The 23,372-nt window shown below is 55.7% G+C and overlaps 1 protein-coding gene across 2 annotated transcripts in view; it reads left to right on the forward strand.

The window, feature by feature from the left end:
• Nucleotides 1-23,372, forward strand: part of MORN1 (MORN repeat containing 1) — a 54,834-nt gene that overhangs the window by 9,322 nt on the left and 22,140 nt on the right. For both annotated transcript variants that reach the window (XM_019658458.1, XM_019658457.1), the window contains 4 exons: nucleotides 7,137-7,233; nucleotides 10,112-10,222; nucleotides 17,281-17,404; nucleotides 17,817-17,989. In XM_019658458.1, the coding sequence (XP_019514003.1) occupies nucleotides 7,137-7,233; nucleotides 10,112-10,222; nucleotides 17,281-17,404; nucleotides 17,817-17,989 (505 nt within the window). The remainder of the gene's footprint in view (nucleotides 1-7,136; nucleotides 7,234-10,111; nucleotides 10,223-17,280; nucleotides 17,405-17,816; nucleotides 17,990-23,372) is intronic.

Here is a 23,372-nt window from a genome sequence, read left to right on the forward strand (position 1 = left end):
CGACAGCCGTCTCGGGCTCCAGTCGCAGCGCAGGCCTGTCAGTGCTGTGGGGACACCTCTTGGGCCTGACCTCCAACCTCGGGTGTGGGGGTCACCTGAGAGCCATGGAGTCCCCAGAGGGAGTTAGGCGCCACACCCTGAGATATGTCTCCCCAAGGGGCAGCTGTTCCCTAATCTTTCCCTACGCAAATATCTAGCCCCACTTTTTAAAAAAATTTATTGTAAAATACACACAAATTTACCATTTTACTCATTAAGTGCACAGCTCAGAGACATTCAGCACACTCTCCCTGTGCAGCCGTCACCACCACCAGAACTTTCCATCTTCACAATCTGAACCGCTGTCCCCATTAGACACTCACTCCCCAGCCCCGGCACCCCCATCCCACCTTCTGTCTCTGGGGGTTTGACCCCCCAGGGGCCTCAGTAAACGGAATCGGGCGGTACTTGTCCTTCTGTGACTGGCTTATCTCAGCAGTGTCCTCAGGGTCCATCCACGTGTGGCCTGTGTCAGAATCTTCCTTCTTACCTTTCGAACACTCTCCCACCATGTGGGTGAAGCACAGTTCGCTTGTCCGTCTGTCCATCCACCCATGGACGCCTGTGAGTGACGCTGCTGAGGGCGTGGTGTGCACGGGCCTGTTCCAGGCCCTGCTGTCGGCTCCTTTGGGGACACACTGGAGTGGGGTTGCTGGGTCCCATGGCCATTCTGTGTAACTTTTTGGGGAGTCGCCACATCACTTTCCCCAGCGGTGGCACATTTTTCCTGCCCCCAGCAGCACACGGGTCCCAACTTCCCTCGTCCTCACCAATACTTGTTTTCTGTCTTTTCGAAAAGAGATGGGCCTGTGCCCTCCTGACAATGACAATATTAAGAGCTGATCCTCCTCCATGGCCACTGCCACCATTTCAGAGACACCATCACCAGTCCCTGGCAGGACTCTGCTGCACGGGTCCCTTGCCCTCCCTTTCTGACATCTCCCTTGGCTGGGCCACCAGCATGTATAGCCACTGTCCTCGGGGGCATGTGCTTGCTAACACGTCACTGCCAGGCCATGCGAAGTGTCCCCTCAGAGCTCGCACCCCGAGGCAGGGCCATGGCAGCCTCCACTGCACCCTCCTCCATGCCAGGTCGCCTCCAGAAAGCTGCCTGGGCACCCCCTGCACCACTCACCCACCTGGCACTCTGCTTTCTATTTATTTCAAGGTAATTTTATTTTCTGAAAAGACTGGAACAATGAGTGTGTGAGTGCTATATGTTCGAGCTCCTCCTCGACCACCGGTGATGTCAGCCTGGCCCTGGGGTGAGCCACTCCAAAGGTGTTCAGGGTGACGTGGAGTGGTGTAGCCAGAACCCCGGAGAAGGGGCTGTGTGTATCAGCGGCGACAGGCCACCCTCCCTCCCAGGGGCAGGTGAGCCTTTTGCAAAGCCATCTCTACCACCCAGTACTCCCTGATGTAGAGCTTTATCATCAAACTTCAAAAAATTAGTCCTGGAAAAAACTTATCCCTGAAAATGTTACAGTGTCTTTCATCAGAAAATAAAACCAGGATCAGCCAAGTGGCTCAGTTGGGTAAGAGTTGGCTTAAGAGCGCAAGCTCTAAGCAACAGGGCCACTGGTTCAATTCCCACATGGGCCAGTGACGCTGCGCCCAAGCTGAGCTGTCACTGAGCTGCCAACAGGTGGCCGGATGCCTCAGCTGGTGTAACAAGATTGCCTGTTTGATGGTGGGCTACGCCCACCCACAACTAAGACTGAACTTGGCACCTTGAGCTGAGCTGCTGCCCGGATGGCTCAGGGAATAGAGCGTGCACCTTAACAACAAGGCTGCCGGTTCGACTCCCACATGGGATGGTGGCTACGCCCACCTGCAACTAAGATTGAACACAGCACCTTGAGCTTAGAGGCCACGAGCTGCTGACGAGAAGCCAGATGGCGACTGGCGCCCTCCACAACTAAGATTGAAGGACAACAACTTGACTGGTCCCCTTCCCCAATTACCCAACACTGTTTCCCTCCCTCAATCCCCTCCCCCCCCAAAAAAAAAGAAAAAGAAAGAAAGAAAAGAAAACCAAAGGAAAAGCCAAATGCCTCCCCCACTCCAGTGACAGGAACTGCACACTTGGGCTTGGTGGCCCGTGGGCGTAACCCGTTCATTTTGGGGCCTGAGAGTGTCTCTTGCCTCTGCTCCCCCCGCCCTGCACAGTTCCTGGGCGGGTCACCCCGTGTCCTGGTGTACATTATGCTGCACCTTCTGTGCTGCCTCAAGCTCCGTGGGACCTGTGTGTACCGGTGGTGGCGGCGGCAGCGAGCTCACCAGCTCCTCCCAAGGACATGGCTGCAGCTTGGTGACCCCTATCAATACGGCTGCCCCTCAGAGGGCAGTGTCACTTGGGGAATCTGTGATGGAGCCCGTGGGGACGAGCAGGCCACCTGGCGCGATGGAAGCAGTCTGAGCTGGTCAGAGAACCATGTCCGAGCGTTGCCTGCTTGTGTGCGTGCGGTGCAGTCCCCGGCTCCGTGCGCGTTGGCTGCGTGTCTGTGTTGGCTTTCCCGGAGGGAGGCCTGCTGGGTGGTGCACCTGCCAGGCGCACAGAGCAGGTGGCCAGCGTTGTGCTTCACCTGCCACGGGCTCCCAGCCTCCCTGCCCCTCTCCTGCACGTCTGCAGGAATGCCAGGGGTTTCTGTGTCCCCATGCCACCGTCCTCGGGCCAGGAGGCCCCAATCCAGGAATGTGGGGCTGTGACCTCAGGGGCATGTTGAACACAGAACCATGAGACGCAGATGTGGGAGGAGGGGTCTGGGCTCCCGGGTCATCGTGGGACCAGTGCCCAGCCACATGTTCCCTGTGGGGTTCAGACGTCAGCAATATCATACCAGATGCATGAAGGCAGCTCGCGTTTGCATCAGAAAAACTCAGCACAATTCACACTTTGAAATCCAAGAAACTAAGGACCAGGATCATGGACACCCCATGGACCCTGCTGACATTGGGGACTGTCTGGAGATGGGTGGGTAAAGGTGCCCAATCCATTGCCACCAACCACTGCGGCAAAGCTGGAGAGACCCTGGTCCCTGGACAGTCACAGGGCCCAGCAGGTGACTGGGGCCATATCCTCACATGTGGCCTGACCTGAGGCCACCCTACATGGTCTGTGAGCCCGTGACCTCAGAGAAAGTCCTCACCGCTTCCAGTGCGAGGTCTGGCAATGGTGGGGCGGCTACTTCCTCCACGCTGTGAACGCCCTCCAAGGCAGACCCAGGAGAGGGGGCCCTGGCGCCCCAGGGAGGGCTGGAGGGGGAGCTACCAATGGGGGTTCTGCCCCGGGTGGAGATTCCGTCCTGCCTGGGGGGCGGTGGGGAGGCACCAACAGGCAGAAGCGAGTCCAATAAAAGCACAGTGACTTTTCTCTCAGAAAGAAAAATAGCATCGATTAACGCAGAATGCTTCCTGAAATGGGATGCATCAAGTGCTTACTTCTTCCAATGTATTCAGACCCAACTGCAGTGGGGAGGTGCCCAGGAGTCCCTCGCCCTCACCCCAGCTCATTGAGACGAAGTGTTGCCCAGAAGAAGTGGGGCCGGTCCAGACCTGCAGCTCAGCCTCTGCCACTCGGGACAGGAGGACAGCCCAGTGGCTGAGCCCGACAGGGATGCAGAGGCCAGGCTGCACCCGCCTGCCCACAGCATCACCCCCAGGGTCCTGGGGTCACCCCAGCAACTGCGGGGTGATAAGGTGACCTCACCATCACCTGCGAGACCATGTCCTAATGCTGGACCCGTCCCCCCCCACCCAGTCTGGCTTTATTTGTGGTGTGGACACAGGACCCACGCTGGCCCTGGCAGTCGTCTTCCCGTGCCCGCTGTTCCTGGGGCCTCACCTGAGCGGGAGGAGGAGGGGAGCAGCGGTGAGCGTGGTGCCCATGCCCGGCTGGCCCAGCCTCTGGCCAGGAGCCCCCACCCCCGTGGTGCCGTCGCCTCGTTAAGTCGTATTAATCGGTGTCTGTTCGTACTTTGGGTGCACGTCAGCTAGCTGAGAACGCACACAATTTTCAAAGGCATGACTTGTGACGTTGACTAGAGGAGCCTGTGTGGTTGGGTGGTGACACTGCTCACTGCAATACATGCGCCCTGTTAGGTTCCCTATTAAAGCGTTGAATATCTGCTCGCCCACATTGGTGCCATGGGCTCAGATTCGGGGGTGCGTTTTGTTGGTAACCGAACCACGACTGCACAGGGTCCCGACACCACTCGGCCCCTGGGGGGTACAGGTGGCTTCCAGGCCCGGTGGGCACACGTACCGCTGGTTTGCACCCCCTCTCCACAGGCAGCTTTACACCAGCTCGGCTGCAGCCCTGGGCCCGCAGGCCACCCTCATGACTGTGACCTGCTCACCTCTTCCCCCACTTCCCGGCCGGCAACCTGCTGCTGTCCCTCCCCTCTTTCTTGCCTGTCGCAGAGGGCAGAGCGGACTGGAGGGCGAGCAGAGATGAAAAATGACCATTCTTGTGGGACTGTGACAAAGGCCCGTCGCGGTCGATGGGCCCAGTGGTCACCGTGCTGTTTGGAGAGGCTTTCAGCCTGTGCTCACTGGAGTCCTACGTTGTCCTGATAGAACCAGTAAGTGCACAAGCCCATCCATGGAGGGGTGACTCCTGCCTCCAGGAAGGTCACATCCCTCAGACCAGATCAGACACACGTGACCACAACCAGGAGAAAAGCAGGCAAAGGAGCTGATGAAAGGCCACGGCTCGCTTCCTATCTGGCGGGAGCACTTGGCCTCACGAGATGGAGAACCACGAGAGAGGCGGGGTGAGGCCCCGTCTGCGGGAACCCCGTGCGGACGTGCGGTGCCCCCCTACGGCAGAATGCAGCCCTCCCGGGTGGGTGCAGACTGGGCTCCGGAGCCAGTGTCCATCTGCACTCCCAGCCTCCCGCCTGTCCTGGCGGCCTCGGCGCCTGGCCTGGCCCCAGGACCCCAGCACACTGTGCAGGACCAGTCGGAAGACTGCTGGCCGCTGTGCGGGCAGGTAGCACGCTTGCCCAGCACGGAGTGGGTGAGGACACGGCAGCTCCACTCAGGGAGGGCGGACGGCGCGGGGCACTGGCCCTCTGCTGGGCGGCCAGCCTGCCCTGTGGCACCGTCCCTCCGCCTGGGCCTTCTCTGGAGCCCCACCACCCCCATATGCCCGGGGCCGGGGACTGAAGCACAGTGCTTTCTGCTCCCCAACTCTAGCACAGAGCCAAAGCCTCACAAAAGGAGCGTGAATTTTTAGGCAAAAGGGCGAGGAGGGTGTTGGGGGTGATGAGTTTGGTTTGGCGCATCTGGGTCTCACGTGGCTGTCAGTTCTGCTTCCTGAGTCAAAGCTGGTAACTTCTCAGGTCCAGGGTGGTGGCGGGCGGAGAAGCGTGCTCGACTAAGGAAAGTGTTCCAGCAACTTCTGCACCAGTAAGCGTTCCCCGCCGCCTCCCAGCACACAGTAACTGGGTGCCCTGCCCTCCCAGGGCTGTCCCCATACCAACTGGGGACAGCAGCTTAGCTCAGACCAGCACTCTCCTCCTCTGCCCACCTCATCCCCATCATCACCAGTGGGCACGCTGCCCCCGCCCCACACACGGATGCATACACACAGCCAGACACACAGGCATACACAGCACATACGCCGCCCCCCATGCAGGCACATGTGTACCCTGTCACCCCCTCCTGCAGCCCTAACCACCCACAGATGCTGTTTGGAGTCTGTGCTGGAGACAGGGATGGTCAACTGGTGATTCTGGGCGGTTGCCCAGGAGGGTAGCACAGGGCCACGGGGTTGGCTGGCGGTCCTCAGTGGGTCCTTGGTCTGCAGGACACAGCAGCGCCCCGCCCCCACCTGGGCCTGGCCCATGCCTTGCACATGTGAGCCACATCGTAGGGGACGTGGATAAACGACCTGCAATGCAGCATGCGTGGCGCTGAGCACTCCAGATGCAGCCAGTGTTTGGGCTCAGGAGGCACGAGCCGTCACTGGGCTGACCCAGCTCTCTGGGTCTCGGGGCTGGAGGGATAAGGCTGCCCGTGGCCCCAGGACAGCCAGGAGCCATGGCCTCCCGTGGGAGGCAGCCATGCATGCCTCTGCCCACCTGGCAGCCCCAGCTGGCAGCCCAGCCCCTCCGGTAGCCTCAAGCTGTTTCTCCACTGCTGACAGGCGCCCACAGGGGCCGCCAGTTGTCTGGCGCCCTGACCTGAAGGCTGAGCTGTGCTGGGCTACGCGAAGCCGGCCTCAGCTGCACTCCCTCCCCCACATCTCTTCCCCAAGCCTGTGGCCGGAGTTATGAAGACCTGGGGTCCCCCTGTTGGCAGCGCCTCCCAACCCAGCACCGCCTGCAGCCCAGCCCCAGCTGCTGGGGGGCCTGGGGCCCACTTGGAGGGCAGGGCAGGGAACCGGGGCCCAATTAGCTTCTGCAGAAGAGTGAATAGAACCAAACGTGCCGCTGGCTACATTTTCTTCTAATAGGAGTAATTCATAGTCAAATAAAATACCATTACGATCTCGAAATTTTCCACAAAAATAATTTTCCTGCTATTTTACATTATTCTTCCGCCCTGTGGTGTGTGTGGTTTAGAAAGAGGCTGGTTGTGGAGGAGGCAGCGTTGGGGTGCAGGGAGCCAGCATTTCCTGAGTGTGTGGCTGTGCGGGTTCACACTGTGTTTTTAATGGGCCTTTCCATTGTCAAGGAAGGAGCACCCCTCCTGGCGGCCGTACGCGCACCACTGTCTGTCCGTGCAGGCTGGGCCTCCTTTGTAGGGCTCTGTACAAATGCAGCATCTGGGTGTGAAAGGATTTTTGTGCTGAAAAGTGTGCCCCTGAGAGCCGGTGTTTTGTTTGAATGTGGTATTTGTGTCCTTGTTCCCAAACTTCCTGGCTTCTTAAATTTCAAAGGGGAGTGCATTTTTGCAACGCAGGTTGGATGGCATTCAAATGCAGTGTAATTTCTCTCCCTTGGGGACAGCACGGTTTTCTGCAGCCTTGGGTCCCCAGGGACCCCTGGGAGCCTGAGAGCCCAGAGGTGCTGTGTGGGACGGAGCCGCCCCTGGCATCCCACATCCCCTGAAGTGCTGAAGCCTGTCTGAGCCTGCACTTCTGTCTACAGGGACAGTGGCACAGTGACGTCTTCAGCGGACTAGGCCGCATGGTCCACTGCTCCGGGGTCATCTACCATGGGATGTGGATCAACAGCCACCCAGCGGGTAGGTGCTCACCCCACCCCTGCCTTCCTGTGGGCCTTGCGGGGCCATGTCTGGGTCTGCCTGCACCTTCTCTCAGTTGGCCCTGGACAGTCACACGGGAGGTGTTGGGGGGCTAGGATGAAGTGGAATCTAAAATCTCCCTTCTTAGAAAACTTGTTCCAGTGTGGTTTCAAAAGGGCTTGTGACATGCAGGGTCTCCCAGTCAGACCTTGGACCCAAGGGGGGTCCTGCTGCGGGCAGGGCTTCCCAGAATGCAGTTCTCCCTACCATGGGGGTCCCCCAGGGGCCCTGGGCATCTGGGCCCCCTCAAGGTCTCCCTCCACCACCACCCCCAAGCGCTCTGCACTGTGACATGAGCACAGGTGGCCTGTGGCCTGCAGGAGCCTCTGCTTGTGGGGGCGAGAGCAGCCTCCCCCTCCCTGTGTTGCCCCCTGAGCATCAGAACAGCCCCCCATTGGAGTCCAGGACAAGGATACCACCCCCATGCATCTTAGGTGGGCCCTGGGACCCTTGGTGGGGGAGGCCCCAGGGGCACTAATAACAACTGCCCCAGCCCACGAGGGCACCTGCTGAGCCGGTGGACTCCTCAGTGGGGACGAAGGTCCTGGAAGGGAGGTGGCCGAGGTCCTGAAGGAGAGGTCCTGGCACCTATGCCGCATGTGTGGGGGTGCACAGACACCCCGCAGCCCGGGTTAAGGGCCGAGCCGACACCCCTCCCTCAGGCAGGGCCCTGGGTCTCCCAAGAGCATCTTAGTAAATCACCTTGGGAAGGAATCCTGGTTTCAACCATCCCCAAATTTGGGGTCATGTTGGAATACCTGGTGTGAAAGACCTGGGCAGGAGGGTGAGGTGTGGACTCGCTTCCCCACAGCAGGGTCTCAGGCTGGCAGCTGCCGTGGGGCTCCCACAGCCAACGTGGGCCCTGGTTCCCAGGCTGGGTGCCCAGCATCTCTGTGCAGCAGCACAGGCTGTCCCACAGCACCTGTGACCCCGTACACGCTCCTGTGCGGCTCCCTCCTGGCTGGCGAGTTGCCGAAGGAGCTCCAGTTAGCCTCTCAGGTTTTGCCTTTAAACAGCCCCACTGTGCTGCACCAGACGTCATCACTATTGGGGGCTCAGGGACTCTGGGTAGCAGACACTGCAAAAATACCATCAGCAGCTTCTCAGGCCCCAGGACATTCCCGCAGGTCCTTGTGGAGCAGGGGACCCGCCCTCGACGGGCCAGCCTGGGGCAGGTGGCCACAGTACTTCCCCTGGGCCACACCAGGGAGCGCAGGCCTGAGTCCCGACAGCGGGAGGGGGGCCGGCTGGACAGCCTGCCGTGTGCAGACCTGACTGAGTGCTTCAACTCTCGGCAGGCCTCTGCAGTCTGTCGAGTACTGTCAAGTCAGTTCTGAAAAGAACCACTTTGCATAATTGTAGCTGGAAACACTAGGACGGAGAGGGCCACCGACACGGTGGCCGTTAGGCTGGGGAGGCTGACACCGTGCCTGCAGGTCCGGCGTGCATCGTTGGCGTGAAATGCAGCCAAGGAGCGGGATCCAAAAGCCACCAGTGAGGCCAGCACGGTCCCCACGCGTGCTGCAGGCACCGCCTCGCCTGGCGGCCGACAGCGGACTTTACCTCCATCCTCACTACGCCCGGTGGTTACATTGGCAGGGACAAGGGCGTTTGTCTTTGTGGAAAGTGAGATAATGGACATAGTACAATCTGGAAAAATGTGGGTGTTCGTCTGAAGAATCCATCACGAGATTTTCTCCCGAAAATTTCAGTTTCGGGGTTGGCAAGCTTGGTTCAGCAAGAAAAGGTTCTATATTTAAGAAACCTGCACATCCACTGGGACTGGTCACCGTAGGAGCAACTGTTTCTCACCCAGTTCAGCCAGTAATAACTACAAAGGTAACCGGGAAAAAGGCAAATGCTACAAGTCAGCAAATCCATGAAACAGTTGAATCATTATGGACAAAACAACAACAAAAAGAGTCACTTCCTGGACCTAAAGTGAAAGTGAAGCCAGGAAACTGCCGAAATAGAAGTACCTGCAAAAACAGCCGTGACCTGAACTGCTCAATGGCTTTGCCAACAGAACTTGGCTCTGAAACAAAGACCAAATCGGAACCCACTCAGGTGCCAGCTTCAAGCTCATGGTCACGGGCAGCCCGGCCAGAAGGTGCCTATGTGTGCAGCACTGGAGGCTGAGAGAGTCCACACAGAGAACCACAAGATGTGTGAAAATGATGAGAAAGTCGTGTGATGGGCACAGAGTATAATTCTAAGCAAGTTTTCCCCTTACAGCTTCTGTCGTATAGTTTGACCAATCACATAAGTGATAAAAACACAAACAGATAATACAATCCAAACAATATTAAGTGGTGACGAGGCAGAAGCAGCAGTATTAGAGTGCATCAGATGACTTTTAAGGGTGTTCATAAAAAACAAAAAATAGAGTGACTGTATGAACACTTAAGACTAAAATCTGAAAAACTATGTATGTGGATATATAGCTGCTTACATATACACATATACTTGCTTTAGCGTCTTGTAATTAACATCAGCTAAAATTAGGAGGGTGGGTGGGTGGATGTTCCGTACCCCCCCTTTTCTTTCACTTCCCGGTGCTGGAATAAAATATCTATATTTTAGGACAGAAGAAAATAATTACAGCTGACCCTGAAAACGGGGTCACCATCCTAGCTTTGGGGTCACTTCTTGGTGAGGCAGCCGGTCAGATTTCTGGCCTTGGCAGTCGTGCGCATTTGCGCAGAGCCCCTCCCAGACACAGGAAGCCCAGCTGGGGGTCCCACCCTGTTAGGGTTGTGGGTGGGCAGGCGGGCGGGGCACCCAGCCACACACGCAGCCAAGCTCTGCTCTCTCCCAGCACAAGCCACGAGGATCGCGATCTTGGGTGCGGAGGTGATGGACGTGGCTCACGGCTCCTCCTTCACGCTGCACGTGGAGCTGCAGCAGGACGACGGGGAAGTGGCTGAGAGTAAGTGTCTTCAGGATAGTGGTGGAACTTTCCAGAAAGATAAACAGGTGTCAGGTTCTTAAGCTGCAGGACGCAGACAAGGTGCCACATGTGGCTTCTGGCAGCCCTGACGCTGGCTCCGCTAACTGTTTGGGTCTTGTGGCGGGAGCTCTGGCAGAAGGGACAGCAGGTGTGCAAGCCCTCCGGCTGGCAAGATGCAGCCGTGTGTGAGCACATGTGTGCAAGCGTGTGCCTGTGTGTGAGCATGCGGGCTCTAAGCCCGTGTGCATGTGTGCACACCCGCAGTTGTCACACACCTTACAGAACGCGGAGGACAATGCCTGCAGTGCTGCGTGTGATACGTGGGCCAGTCTCTCAGCCTGGCGAGGGGAGAGGCGCTCGTCCTCTAGGGGAGTCAAGCGAGGAGAGATTTCCATCTGTCTGGACCGACTTTTTTTTGTTTGTTTTGGGGCCGCCTTTTTAAGTGACCTAATCAGCCCTGCAGTGATGCAGGGGTTGGACACTGTGACTCTCCAAAGCCCTTCCCACCCAGCGAGCGAGTGCCTGCTGCAGAGAGGGCTGGAGGGGCCAGCGAGTAGTGACCCCACACGGTCACCTCTGCCACCACCAGGGGTGGGGCCAGCTACTGATAATCGCAAGCCCACGATGCCTAGTGCACACGCTCACCTTAGTTCAGCAAGCTTTAATGAGGAAACAGTGTTATGTAGCGTACACCAAACTGATTTCATCACAATCGGTTTATTTTAACAACTTTATTGCAGTATCATTCACACACCATAAAATTTATGTGTATTAGTGATTCCACCATTTTTAGTGCATTTACGAAGTCGGGCAGCCATCACCACACCACGGTGCCGTTTTAGAACATTTCCTTCACCCACAAAGCCCCCGCGTGCCTGCTCACACTCTGCCTACCCCACATCCCCACACAGCCAGGGGTCCGCCCATCTGTGGGCCTGCCTTTCCTGGACGGTTCGTCTGAGTGGATTCGTGCATTGTGTGGTCTTCCACGCTGCTTCTTTCACTCGTGTGCAGTTTTGCAGCGAGTATCGAGTATCGGCTTTTCCCTCTGCAGCCCAGCCGTCTCCCGTCGGGCACACACCACACCCTGTCACTCACCCAACCTGCTGAGGGACGGCTGGCTTGTTTGCACAGTTGGCTGCTGTGAACGCTCGTGTTCAAGCTTTTGTGTGAACGCATGTTTTTATTTGTCTCGCTTATATACCGATATATACTTTGCGTCTATACCTATGTATATAAAAGTTCAAACTTTTAGAGAAACTACCAAACTGTTTTCCCAAGTGGCTGCACCATTTTCAGATCCCAGCAGCTATGCCCGAGGGCTCTGATTTCTCCACACTTGGCAAAGGTGCACGCTTTGCTCGTTTGTCCAAGGAGTTTGTCCATTTCATCCAAGTTGCCAGATTTATCTCATAAGTTTGTTCGTGCCGCTTCTCCCTTTAATGCAGTAATAGCTCCTGTCTTGTTCCTGATATGGATTATTGGTATCTTCTTTCTTTTCTTCCTGACTAGTCTGGCTAGCAGTTTATCAATTCATTGATAAACAAGCAACTTTTTGTTTTCTGTTTTCTGTTTTATTAATTCCTATTTTGATCTTATTATTTCCTTGCTTCTGCTTACTTTTGGTTTAATTTACTGTCCTTTCTCTAGTTCTTAAGGTGGAAGCTAAGGTTACTTATTTCAAATCTTTCTTTTTTTTAAATTAAAGTTTATTGGGGTGACAGTGGTTAGTAAAATTACATGGGTTTCAAGTGTGCAATTCTGTGATACATCATCTATATATCACATTGTGTGCTCACCACCCAGAGTCAGTTCTCCTTCCATCACCACGTATTTGATCCCCTTTACCCTTGTCTACCACCCACTCTCCCCGCTTAACCTCTGGTAACCACTAAACTATTATCTGTGTCTATGAATTTTTTTTTTTTAAGATTTTATTGGGGAATCGGGGAAGGGGAACAGACAAGTTCCTGTCCTTTTGTTCTTCAGTCTAGTTGTGGAGGACGTTGCTTCACTGGCCCAAGTTGGCACCATCATTGCGCTCTTCCCGGGTGAGGCAGATCAATCACTGGCCACTGGACGGCTGCTCACGGCGGCTCATGGCCGCTCATGCTGGCTGCCAGCCACTCACAGTAGCTCGTAGCAACCCACTGCAGCTTCACTGCAGCCTACACCGTCGCCAGTGACTCATGGCAGCCCAGCTCCAGGTTAAGCCATCTTAGCTGTAGAGGGCAGTGTCACTGGCCCTCGTGGGATCTGAACCGGGGCTCTGCTGCTCAGAGCTGGCGGCCCAAGCCAACTCTTAACCAACGCGCCACTTGGCCGGCCCTGTGTCTATGAATTTTTGTTTCTTTACTTGTTTGTCTTGCTCCTTTGTTGTTTTCAGTTTTATATTCCACATATCAGTGAAATCATACTGTTCTTGACTTTTTCTGTCTGACTTATTTCACTTAGCATAATAATCTCAAGATCCATTCATGATATCTCAAATGGCACTATTTCATCTTTTCTTACGGCAGAATAGTATTCCATTGTGTATATATACCACGTCTTCTTTATCCAATCATCTATCAAAGGACACTTTGGTTGTTTTCTTGTCTTGGCCACCATAAATAAAGCTGCAATGAACATTGGAGCACATATATCTTTATGGATAAATGTTTTCAGATTTTTGGAGTAGATATCCAGGAGAGGGATTGCTGAGTCATTTGGTAATTCTATTCTTAATTTTTTGAGGAGCCTCCACACTGCGAGACCTTTCTTTTCTAATATAAGAGTTTATTGCTATAGCTTTTCCTTTGAGCACTGCTTTAGCTGCATCCCATAAATTGTTATATATCGGGCTTTCATTTTCATTTAACTCAAAGTAATTTCTGATTTCCCCTTTGATTTCTTATTGGACCCATGAGTTGGCTAGAAATGTATTGTTTCATTTCCAAATATTTGGAAATTTTCCAGAGATCTTCCCATTGTTGCTTTCTAATTTAATTTCATGTGGTGAGAGGCATACTTTGAGTATCTTGAGTCCTTTTAAATTAACTGAGACTTCTTTCATGGCGCAGAATATGGTCCTTTTTGGTACATGTTTTGTGTGCACCTTGAGAAGACTGTGGGTTCTGCTCTCGTTGTTTGGAATGTCCTGTAAATGTCAATCAGGTGTATCTTATTGATATTGCTCGAGTTTGCTGTATCCTTGCTGATTTTCGGTCTGCCTGTTCTATCCATTTTTGACAACGGTGTGTTGCAATCCCTGGTTATAATTGTAGATTTGTCTATTTCTGCTTTCATTTCTATCAAGTTCTGCTTCGTCATTTTGATGCTCTATTATTAGGGGCATAAACATTTAGGGTTTTCATGCTGTTTAATTAATTTACTCCTTATCATTGTGAAATCACCTTCTTTGTTTTCAGTAATAGCCTCTGCTCTGACATCTACTTCCTGTGATGTTAGTATAGCCACTCCAGTTTTCTTCTGACTAATATTCACATCCTTGTCCTGTTTGTGTCTTTATGTTTAAAGCGTGCTTTTTGTAGGCAGCATGTCGTTGGGTCTTGCTTTTTTTAATCTAGTCTAACCGTCTCTATCTTTTAATTGAAGTGCTTACACCATTCACATTTAATATAATTATTGATATAGCAGGTTCAAACGTACCATTTTACTATTTGTTTCTTATTTGCCCCAGCTGTTTTTTCCCTCTTTACACTCTAGTCCTGTTTTTTTTCCTTTTTTTTTGGATTATTGAGTATTTTTATGATTCCCCTTTACCTCCCCTGTTGGCTTAGTATTTGTAACTCTTTGTTTTGCTATTTAGGGGCTTAAAGTTTACAATCTACACCTTTAATTTATCACAGGCTACACTTCTTCACATATGGAACCTACAAGAGTACAGTTCTTTCTCTCCACTCCCAGTCTTTATGCTATTGCTTTCATACATTTTACATTCATGTAACTAATAAACTTCATGATACATTGTTATTATTTTTGTTTAAACAGTCATTTATCTTCTAAAGAGTATTTAACAAACAGAAAGGGAAGTCTCATCTCTTTAGCCTCATAGCTGCCACTTCTGCGGCTTCTCATTCCTTCCAGATTCCCATCTGGCACGATTTTCCTTCTGCCTGAAGGACTTAACCTTTTAACATTTCTTGTCATACAGGTTTTCTGGTGATGAATTCTTTCAGCTTTCGTTCGTCTGGAAATGTCTTGATTTTACTTTCATTTTTTACTTTCAGCCTCCTCACCTGAGGGAGTTTTCTGGGCTCTGCACCCCGCCCGCACGTTCTCTGAGGCAGTGACTGGGCAACATGGGGTCACACCGTTTGTTCCCATCGGTTGGGGATCACTGTGCTTGCCCGATGCCCAGGACCTTGAGAACCTGTCACACTATATTTCATACAAGTTCTTTCCAGATATAGAGCCCTAGTTCATCTTCTAGTACATCCACAATGTCACTCCACTGTGACTTTGTCTATGGTGTTTCCAGTGTCAAGCCCGCTGTTGTCCTTACCTTTGTTTCTCTTTACAAACATGGCCCTTTTCTCCGGCTTCTTTTAAGGTTTTCTGTCTATCACGGGTTTGAGCAGTCTCGTTTTAACGTGACACGGTGTAGTTTTCTTCATGTTCCTTGCACTTAGGATCTATTGAGCTCCTTGTGGGTTTACAGTTTCCATCAAAGTTGGGGATTTTTCAGCCCTTATTCCTTCAAATAATCTTTCTGTCACAGTTTCCTCTCTCACCTGTCTTTTAGGGACCCCACTTACTCTTGTATTAGGCTGCTTGATGTCGTCCCACTGTTCACGGGCTCTCTTTCCCTTTCTCCCTCCCTTCCTTTTCTTCTTTCTCATCTTGGTGTTCCACTTTGGATACCTTCTGTGTTTTCAAGTTCGTGAATCTTTCTTTCTGCAGTGTCTCACCTGTCTTGATCACATCACAGTGTATTTTTCATCTCATACTTTTCATTTCTAGAACTTCGACATTGTTCTTTTTCTTTTTTTTTTTCAGATTTTATTGGGGAATTGGGGGAGGGGACCAGCCAAGTTTTTGTTCTTCAATCTTAGTTGTGGAGGGCATGCCAGTCGCCATTTGACTTCCCGTCGGCAGCTCGTGGCCTCTAAACTCAAGGTGCTGTGTTCAAATCTTAGTTGCGGGTGGACGTAGCCACCATCCCATGCGGGAGTCGAACCAGCAGCCTTGTTGTTAAGTGCGCACACTCTATCCACTGAGCCATCCGGGCAGTAGCTCAGTTCAAGCTGCCAAGTTCAGTCTTAGTTGCGGGTGGGCATAGCACACCATTGAACAGGCAATCTTGTTGTTACACCAGCTGAGTCATCCTGCCACCTGTTGGCAGCTCAGGGACAGCTCAGCTTGGGCGCAGCATCACTGGCCCATGTGGGAATCGAACCGGTGGCCCTGTTGCTCAGAGCTCGCACTCTTAAGCCAACTCTTAACCAACTGAGCCACTCGGCTGGCCCCAACGTTGTTCTTTTTTTTAATATCTTTTGTCTCTTCTTAACTTTGGAATAGTGGCATACAGTTATAACTTTGAAAAACTTCCTTTTCTGCTAATTCTAACATCTGTGTCAGTTCTGGATTGGTTTCGATTGATACAGCGTCCCCCTCGTCATGGGCCACACTTCCCTGCATTCTTTGCGTGCCTGGTAATCTTTGATTGGGTGCCAGACACTGTGAATTTTACTTTGTTGGGGGCAGGATATTTCTGTGCTCCTATAAATATCCTTGAGCTTTGTTCTGGATGCAGTTAAGTAACTTGGGCACAGTTTCAGGTCTTGCTTTTATGATTTGTTAGGTCTGGAGGGGAGTTCAGTCCAAGACCAATTAGTCCCCATTCCTGAAGCAAGACCCTTCTGAGAATGCTGCCCAGGGCGCCCTGACTTCTGAGATCTCCCAGCCCAGCCGACGGGACCAGCACCACACGCCGCCCCGTGTCAGCCCCAGGCCTGGTCCCTATTTCTCTCGTGCCATTCCTCACGCTCTGCACTGATCTGCGCTCTGCTGTCCACCTGGGGGCCCCACAGACCACCAGGGTCCTCTCCCTGCTCTGCTCCTCAAGCTTTGGGCTCTATGACCCCTACTGTGCGCCGGTTCTCCAGATGCCCAGCCCTGACTCCTCACCTGAGGGAGTTTTCTGGGCTCTGCTCCGGTCCCCTCTCTACCCCTCTCTACTCCACCACACACGTTCTCTGAGGCAGTGACCGGGCAACATGAGGTCCACACCGTTTGTTCCCATCTGTGAGGGACCAATGTGCTTGCCCAATGCCCAGGACTTTGACTGTGTCACTGTATTTCATCTGCTTTTTTGGCTGCTTCAGTAGGAGAGTAAATCGGTTCCAGTTACTCCATCTTGACCAGAAACGGAAGCCACAGATCAAACCACAGTTGTTTTTTTATGCCATACTTGGCTCCGTTTCTTTCCAAGTCAAAGTTCTTCCGTGTATGCCCGGCCATGTCTCCTTTTCCAGCTCTCAGCAGCACGTGAGGCTGGATGACAGGCCTCTCTGGTACTGGTCAGCGATTGCCATTTCTCCATCGGACCCTGGGCCCAGTCCACGTGACCAGCAGTGTGCGGGGCGCCTTGTGGGTAGATGATTGGGACGGAGCCCGTCCCACTGTCAGGGTGGGAGGTGGGTAACAAGGAGCGATGTCCCCCTGTGACCAGTCCCACGACAGAGGCAGACCATATGTCTGCTTACGGCCGCACCATCCCCCAGGCCCTGTGAGGCCAGCGAGGAGACGCCCTCCCAGAGGGATGGGCCAGGGCCAGAGGCTCAGCCGGTGCCCTGGAGCCCAGAACCGGGCTTGGGTGGGGGCGGCTGTGGACAGCTCAGCCGAGGGCGGGGGGAGGGGATGGGAGGTGAGCGGAGAGCTCAGGTTGGACATGTTGTGGACGCTCCTCCCCGATGCCCACCGCACTGAGGCCCTGCCCGGCAGGGCGAGGGCCGGAGCCGGGGGGACCCCAGGTCCTTGGGGCCCTCCTGTCCTGTTCCCCGGCTCAGTCTGCTTCTCTCTCCTTCTGGAAGGTGAGGACGGCCGGGTTTTGGAGATTTCAGCAGGCGTCAGGCACGTGCAGCTCCCAGCCTACTCGGAGGTCAGCTTCTTCAAAGTGGACGAGGGCAGCCACGAGGTGCCCATCCAGACCCCGTTGTGAGTAAGGGTGACTGTGGGTGACACACATGCGGCAGGGGGGAGGGCCCTTCCTCAACTTTGAGGAGGAATCGCCCAAACTGCTCCACCTGGGGCCTTCCCTGCGTCACTCCCGCCCGGCACTGGGGACACAGCGGTGACCACCAGACGCGACACACTCAGTCGAGCTGAGGGGAGGCAAAGGCGCCCTCAGACCGCGGGTGCCAGGCAGAGCGCGGGAGGCAGGGAGGGCTGGGCTGCAGCACGAGTTCAGGTGGTCCCAGAACAAGACCCCTCCCGGCCCTCCCTGCTTCCTTTCCTCACCTCACTCCCACAGGGGCCGCTTTCGGCCCTTTCTCCTCCCTGGAATGGCCCTGGCCACCGTATCCCCCCAGCGTGTCGAGCTGAGCGCAGCCCTGTGCTCCCTTCACAGTGGGTTTGAGTGCATCGCCTACCCTCTGTTGAGCCCCACGCCTGGGGGCCCAAAGCCCGGAGCTGCCCCAGAAAGTGCCGGCGCCGATTCACCTTTCCCCAAGGGAGACCTGGCGGTGACGATGGCATCAGGTGCTTTGCGTGACCAGGAGGACACCCCCAGCGGCCTGCCTGGTGAGTGGAGTTAACCAACTAGTCAGTAGTGAGTGGTGCCAGCTCTCCGGTACGTGTGGTGACAGCGGGTGCCCCAGACCTCGGGCAGAGGAAAAGGAAGCTGACCCCTGAGAACCCAGGCACAGTGGACCTGGGAGGGACAGGATGACCCTGGATGACAGTGCCCAGACCCTAGCAGGACTCAGCTGGAGAGCAAGCGGGGCCCTCCTCCTCGGGGCCAGCGGCCGTGGCAGTGGGTAGAAAGCAGGTTGTGTCTGCCCTGCCCTGGGCATCCAGGAGACTGGGGTGCCTGTTGTTCCCGTGGGAACCCAATGTCTCTGGGGGGGGAGCGGCCCCAGGGCTGCGGCAGCTGTGCTGTGTCCCCCACGTGCAGACCTGATCGTCGCCGTGAGTGCAACGCGATGTCATTTTTTTCATTTGTCACAAGCCTGGCAGCGGATACAACCCCTGGGCTTGTGGCCCCAGGGCTGTTTCTGGGTTTATCAGGCCAAGGCCTGGACGAGGGGTGGCAAACCCACCGAGGCCACTGCCACCAGGAGGCCTGCGGTCAGCCTGGACAGGCCACCCGATGATGGCGCCTGTGGGTGGAGGTCAGCGCTGTGCCCCACCCCCACGCCGCCCAGCTCCCCGGTTTCCCAGCTCATTTTCTCCTGCCCAGTGGGCGTCTCTGTGTGGGCTGGGCTCCTGATCCCCACGGAGATGTGGGGGCCGGGCAGAGCACCCCCACGCCCGCCGACCAGGCAGGCGAGAACCTGCTCCTGTAGAGTGTGCGGTCTGGCCTCGCCAAGGATCATTCCGGAACTATTCCCGGAAGCCGGGTGCTGGCGCTCACTGCATTACTATGCCGGCGATACTGAACCCACCACAGCTCCGGGCATCGCAAACACACAGCTCACCTCTTAGCAGGGGGGCGTTTGAGTTGACATCCTGGTCCACCTGTGCCCTGGCTGCAGAAAATGCAGCTGGGGTCCCCACCGGGAAGATTCACATGGATTTTAGGTTTGGGGGCCTTCCTGCTCTTCTCAGCCTCCCCCCCAACACACACACACTCCCCTGCCAGCCTCCTCCTTAGGATTCCAGCCCGGGGCCGCTGCCGGTGGGAGGTTTCCAGGGCAAAATGGGGCAGATCTGAAGCGCTGTGACCACGCGGACGCCCAGACCCGCCCTGACGGGAAGGGAGATAGGCCCGGCCTGTCCTGCGTTCTTCAGGCCCGAGGGGGGCTAGCCCGCACCCCCATGCACTCTCAACTCAGTTTATAGAAGCAATTTCAGCTGCCTGGCGGACAGGTCTCATTCCTGCGTAAAAACACTGCTGCGGGTCCTGCCTTCTACCAGAGGGATTTCAGAGCCTAATGAGTCTCAGTGGAAACCAGGCCCAAGGCGAGCCTGTGCCACCGGGGGTGGGCCTGGCACAGACTCGGGCCAGAGCCTCCTTCCTGGGAGGCTCCCACCTCTGCTAGGATGTGGTGGGCCACAGGAAGGTGCTTCTGGGGACACCTGCTTGGGCCTGAGCCCCACAGGCATCTCAGTTGCCTGTCAAACGCCCTGGGCCCCTCCCTAGGTTTCTCTGGGGTGACAGGCTGGGCTGCTGCTTCTCTACCATCTTCTAGCTGAAACTCACTGTGCCTCCGTTCCCTCTTCTGTAAAGTGAGGACACAACAGTGTCTGCCTCTGGGACACGGCTGACCGAGGGCCCCACTTCATGGCCTTCTGTTACCTGTCATGGGGTCTGACCCTGGGGAAGTACACACTGAGAAGGGAGGGGACCCCCTTCTGCTTTTACTGCCCCTAAAACTGGCATTTCCCTCGTGGGAACAGGTTCACCCCTGAACTGCAGGACCACTCCCGCTAAAGACTCCCCACCACACTCCGGGCTGCAGGGTGTCCTTCCCCACCCCAGGAACCTCGGCTCCTTGCCCTGTTCGTGCCGGAGCCCTTCAGACTCGTTGGGGTGGGGGGCTGCGTCTGTTCCGGGTGATGAACACGCTGGCCACGGGCGAGCCTCCTGTGCATTCTGCAAAGGGAAAATGAAGTGGCTGCACATTTCAGTCCTGCTGCAGGTAGGACAGCGGTCAGCCGTTCGTGAGAGAGAGCTCTAACTGATAACGGCTGCAACAAGGAAGCCCTTGAGGCCAGGAGGCCCCGAGGCCGGCCTGTGACCCAGCGGGTGTCACTCGGTCACAGGAGGAGGGCGTGGCTGGCCCAGCAGTGCCCAAAGACCCCCATGCAGGGCAGAGCCCAGACCCGGCGAGGGGGCAGGGAGCGCAGGGGTGCACGGCTCATTCTGTGACGTGTGGGGACGGATGCCTGTCACTTAAGTGTTCTCCCCGTTATCCTGAGAGGAAGCAGAAACCGCAGCATTTCCAGACAGCCGCCGGTGCAGGGACTTAAACCAGGTCCCCGCTTCCTGGTAAGAGCACACTGTGTCCTCACGACCCAGTGAGCCCCACCCCTCTCATACGGACCCTGCAGTTGTGGCACTTGCTCACTTGGTTCCAGTTCCAGCATCTCTTTCTTCACCAAGGGCCCTGGAGCCCTTTTTCAGAGAGGCAGGGGGTCTGGTGGCCGTGCTGGTTCCAGCTGGGAGTTCCCGCTCTGCGCTGACCTGGCGCCGGCAGCAGGCACAGGACACGGTACAGGGAGGGTGGCCCCTGCTAAGCGTCTCGGACGTCCACTGCCAGCAGCCTGGACTGCCACACGGACGGGTCTCAGAAGTGAAGGGCGGAGGACGCTGCCCAGCAAATTTCAGGTCGAAAGATAACCCAGCACCAGGCCTGAAATAAATTGGGGCCAGAAAATCTCTGCAGTGACTGTCCCTGTTAAAGGCACCGATGACGACCCCCAAGCAGGCGAATGCAGTAAAATGTGCGTCCAGGGCAGACGCGCCACTGCAGGGCCCTTCAGCCGAGTCCCAGACCCTACTGACCACCCACGTGCCCCACAACCTGACCCCGGACGCCCTCGGGAGACCTCATGACGAGGGTGCCCTGCTCTCCCCGGGAGTACCCCCTGCTCACTACGTGCCTCCCCAGCTGCCCCAGCTGCTGCTGAGCTCAGGCTGTGCATGTTCTGTGGCTTGATCCCGGCCAGCTGTGTGCTTAGGACCAGGTGTGGCTGCCTCTCCTCTAACAGCACAGCGGTGGCTACTTTCCATCCACGTTTCCTTCTTGCCTGGAAGCTCAGAGGCCAGGTGATGCCCCCCGATCTCCAGGGACCCCTGTGGCCCTAGAGGGCAGCGCTTGCGCCAGCCATCATGCCCCTATTCCCACTAGCAGGGTGATGCCTGAGGCACGGCCCTCCAGAAGCTTCCTGGTGCCACGCCCATGCTGCTGATGCCTCATGGGCCAGAATGTGGCTGTGGGATCTCACCAGGCTGCAGGGAGACCAGAAGCGCAATTTGCCAGCTAATCCGTTTCTCTTACCGAGAAGAATGGAGGTTTCCTGTCAGGCGGCCGTCTTTGCCAAATGGTCTGAGAGCTCAAATGAGAAACCCCGTCACCAGCTGCCACTCCTGGGCCCTGCTGCCCCCATCAGCCTGCATCTCCTCTCATCTACGCCTGCTGAAGGAAGTGTGCCCCGCGTGTGACCTGCCACGCCCTGCCATCTCTCCCTGCAGTGCCACCGCAAGACTGTCAGGTGGTAACTGCAAACCCAGCCGGTGGTGAGGACGCAGACCTGGCAGAGCAGCAGGGACTGAGGGAGCCGGCTGTGGCCCTGGGTCCCGGCCACAGGTCTCCGGCTGCCCACCAGACGGGTGGGCTGGCCAGTGCTGAGTGCCCTGTCTTCCTCCTGTCACAGGTTCACTCACAGACGAGAGGCAGCGCCCTGGGGGCCACCCTGGTCCTGGATAGGGGACCCCTCCGGGCTCTGGCGCTCTGATGCCCAGCAGGGGCCCCGATGGGCAGAGGTGGAGCCGGCGGGGGGGGGGCCTGGCCACAGGGTCTGTTCCCCAAGCAACCATCATGCGGCACCCCAGCTGGACGCAGCATCGCAGGACCCCCGGCAGGTCTCACCTGCAGGCTCTGCTCCTGGAGGCAGTGCCGGGTGTGAGAGGGCAGTCAGCAGGGCGGGGCATGGGCACAGACCACCTGACATGTGGGGACTTGCTGCTGGCGGCTGCCCCGTCCAGCTTGCCTGCTGCTGCGAGCACCGACTGGAACGAGGCCTCCAATCAGCCGAGTGTTCGGGCTTTGAGCGGGTAGGGGGTTCCCCTCCCAGCGGCCCCCAGAGGAATGGTGAGAAGGAGGCGCTCGGCCGCCCTAGAGAGAAGCGAGGCCACGTGAGGCGACCCAAAATAGAGCAGAGCGGGCGTCGTCTTGCATTTAAAGCAATTATCCATGTTTCTACGTGTTCTTGAGCTTGTGTGCCTGCAGCGGGGGCGCATGGAGCCCGGTTCCCAGGAGGCGGGAGCAGCCGCAGGGGGACCCGCCGGCCCCCACTGCAAGCGCTCAGCACCCCTCCCCTGCCACCCCCAGATCCCTAGAAGGAAATGTGGCCCTTCAAGTCTGTTTCAGAACCTTGGGTGGCAGAACTAGACGCCTTCTGTCCCGGAGAGCACCCCCTGCCAGCTGGATAAAGGCCACTGGGGTCCGCCCTGCCCCCACAGCCCACGGCCACCACACAGGGTCAGGCCCCTGGGCTCATCCAGCACCTTCTTTCCAGCTGTCAGGTGGCCTGGGGCTGCTCGGGGGTGCCCAGCACCCACCCTGGGAGCTTGGCCCTTGTGCACCGACTGGGAACAGGTTCTCAGCTCAAAGATCAACATGCTAACAGGCAGTTAAGAAAGCAAACCCTCTAAAACTTGGTTTCCAATTATACAAATAAGTAGAATGAGGAGGAAAAAAACGCTTTCTCTTTCCAGAGGTCAAATGTCAGTAATACGTAATTGTAAAACTTCGTATTTTATTATTTTGTTGATATGAAATATTTCAGTTGTTTCATTGTTTCTAACTTTTGAATAGACAACTTGCCTGGCCTTGAGGAGAAAAGACGATTTTCTAGATGTGGACTATTGCCAGATACTCTAAAAACCCCACTTTGGTTAAATTACAACACCCAGATCTCAGTAACAAAGCACATTGATTTTATATTCAGAAAGGTTTTTATATTTAGTCTCTTAACCTTTTGTAATTCCCACCCACAGCTTTAAATGGTGGAGCCCTTTTATGTTAATTGTTGTCGGCGGGGCGTCTGCCTCGACCCTGGTAATTTAGGCCCATTGAATCCTACGCAGGTGCGGGCCATTGCCAGGGGGCCCTGGTCAGGCTGGCTGCGCCCCAGGGCCTCAGACAATCCCCCTAAACTGGATCTGGGAACCTAAGCGCCGCGATTGCTTTTCTTCTTTTTTGTGATGCACAAAACCCTCCCAGGAAATGTTTCCAGT

Source organism: Hipposideros armiger, unplaced genomic scaffold (assembly GCF_001890085.2).
Source record: "Hipposideros armiger isolate ML-2016 unplaced genomic scaffold, ASM189008v1 scaffold_284, whole genome shotgun sequence".
In the NCBI taxonomy this organism is placed as follows: Eukaryota; Metazoa; Chordata; class Mammalia; order Chiroptera; family Hipposideridae; genus Hipposideros; species Hipposideros armiger.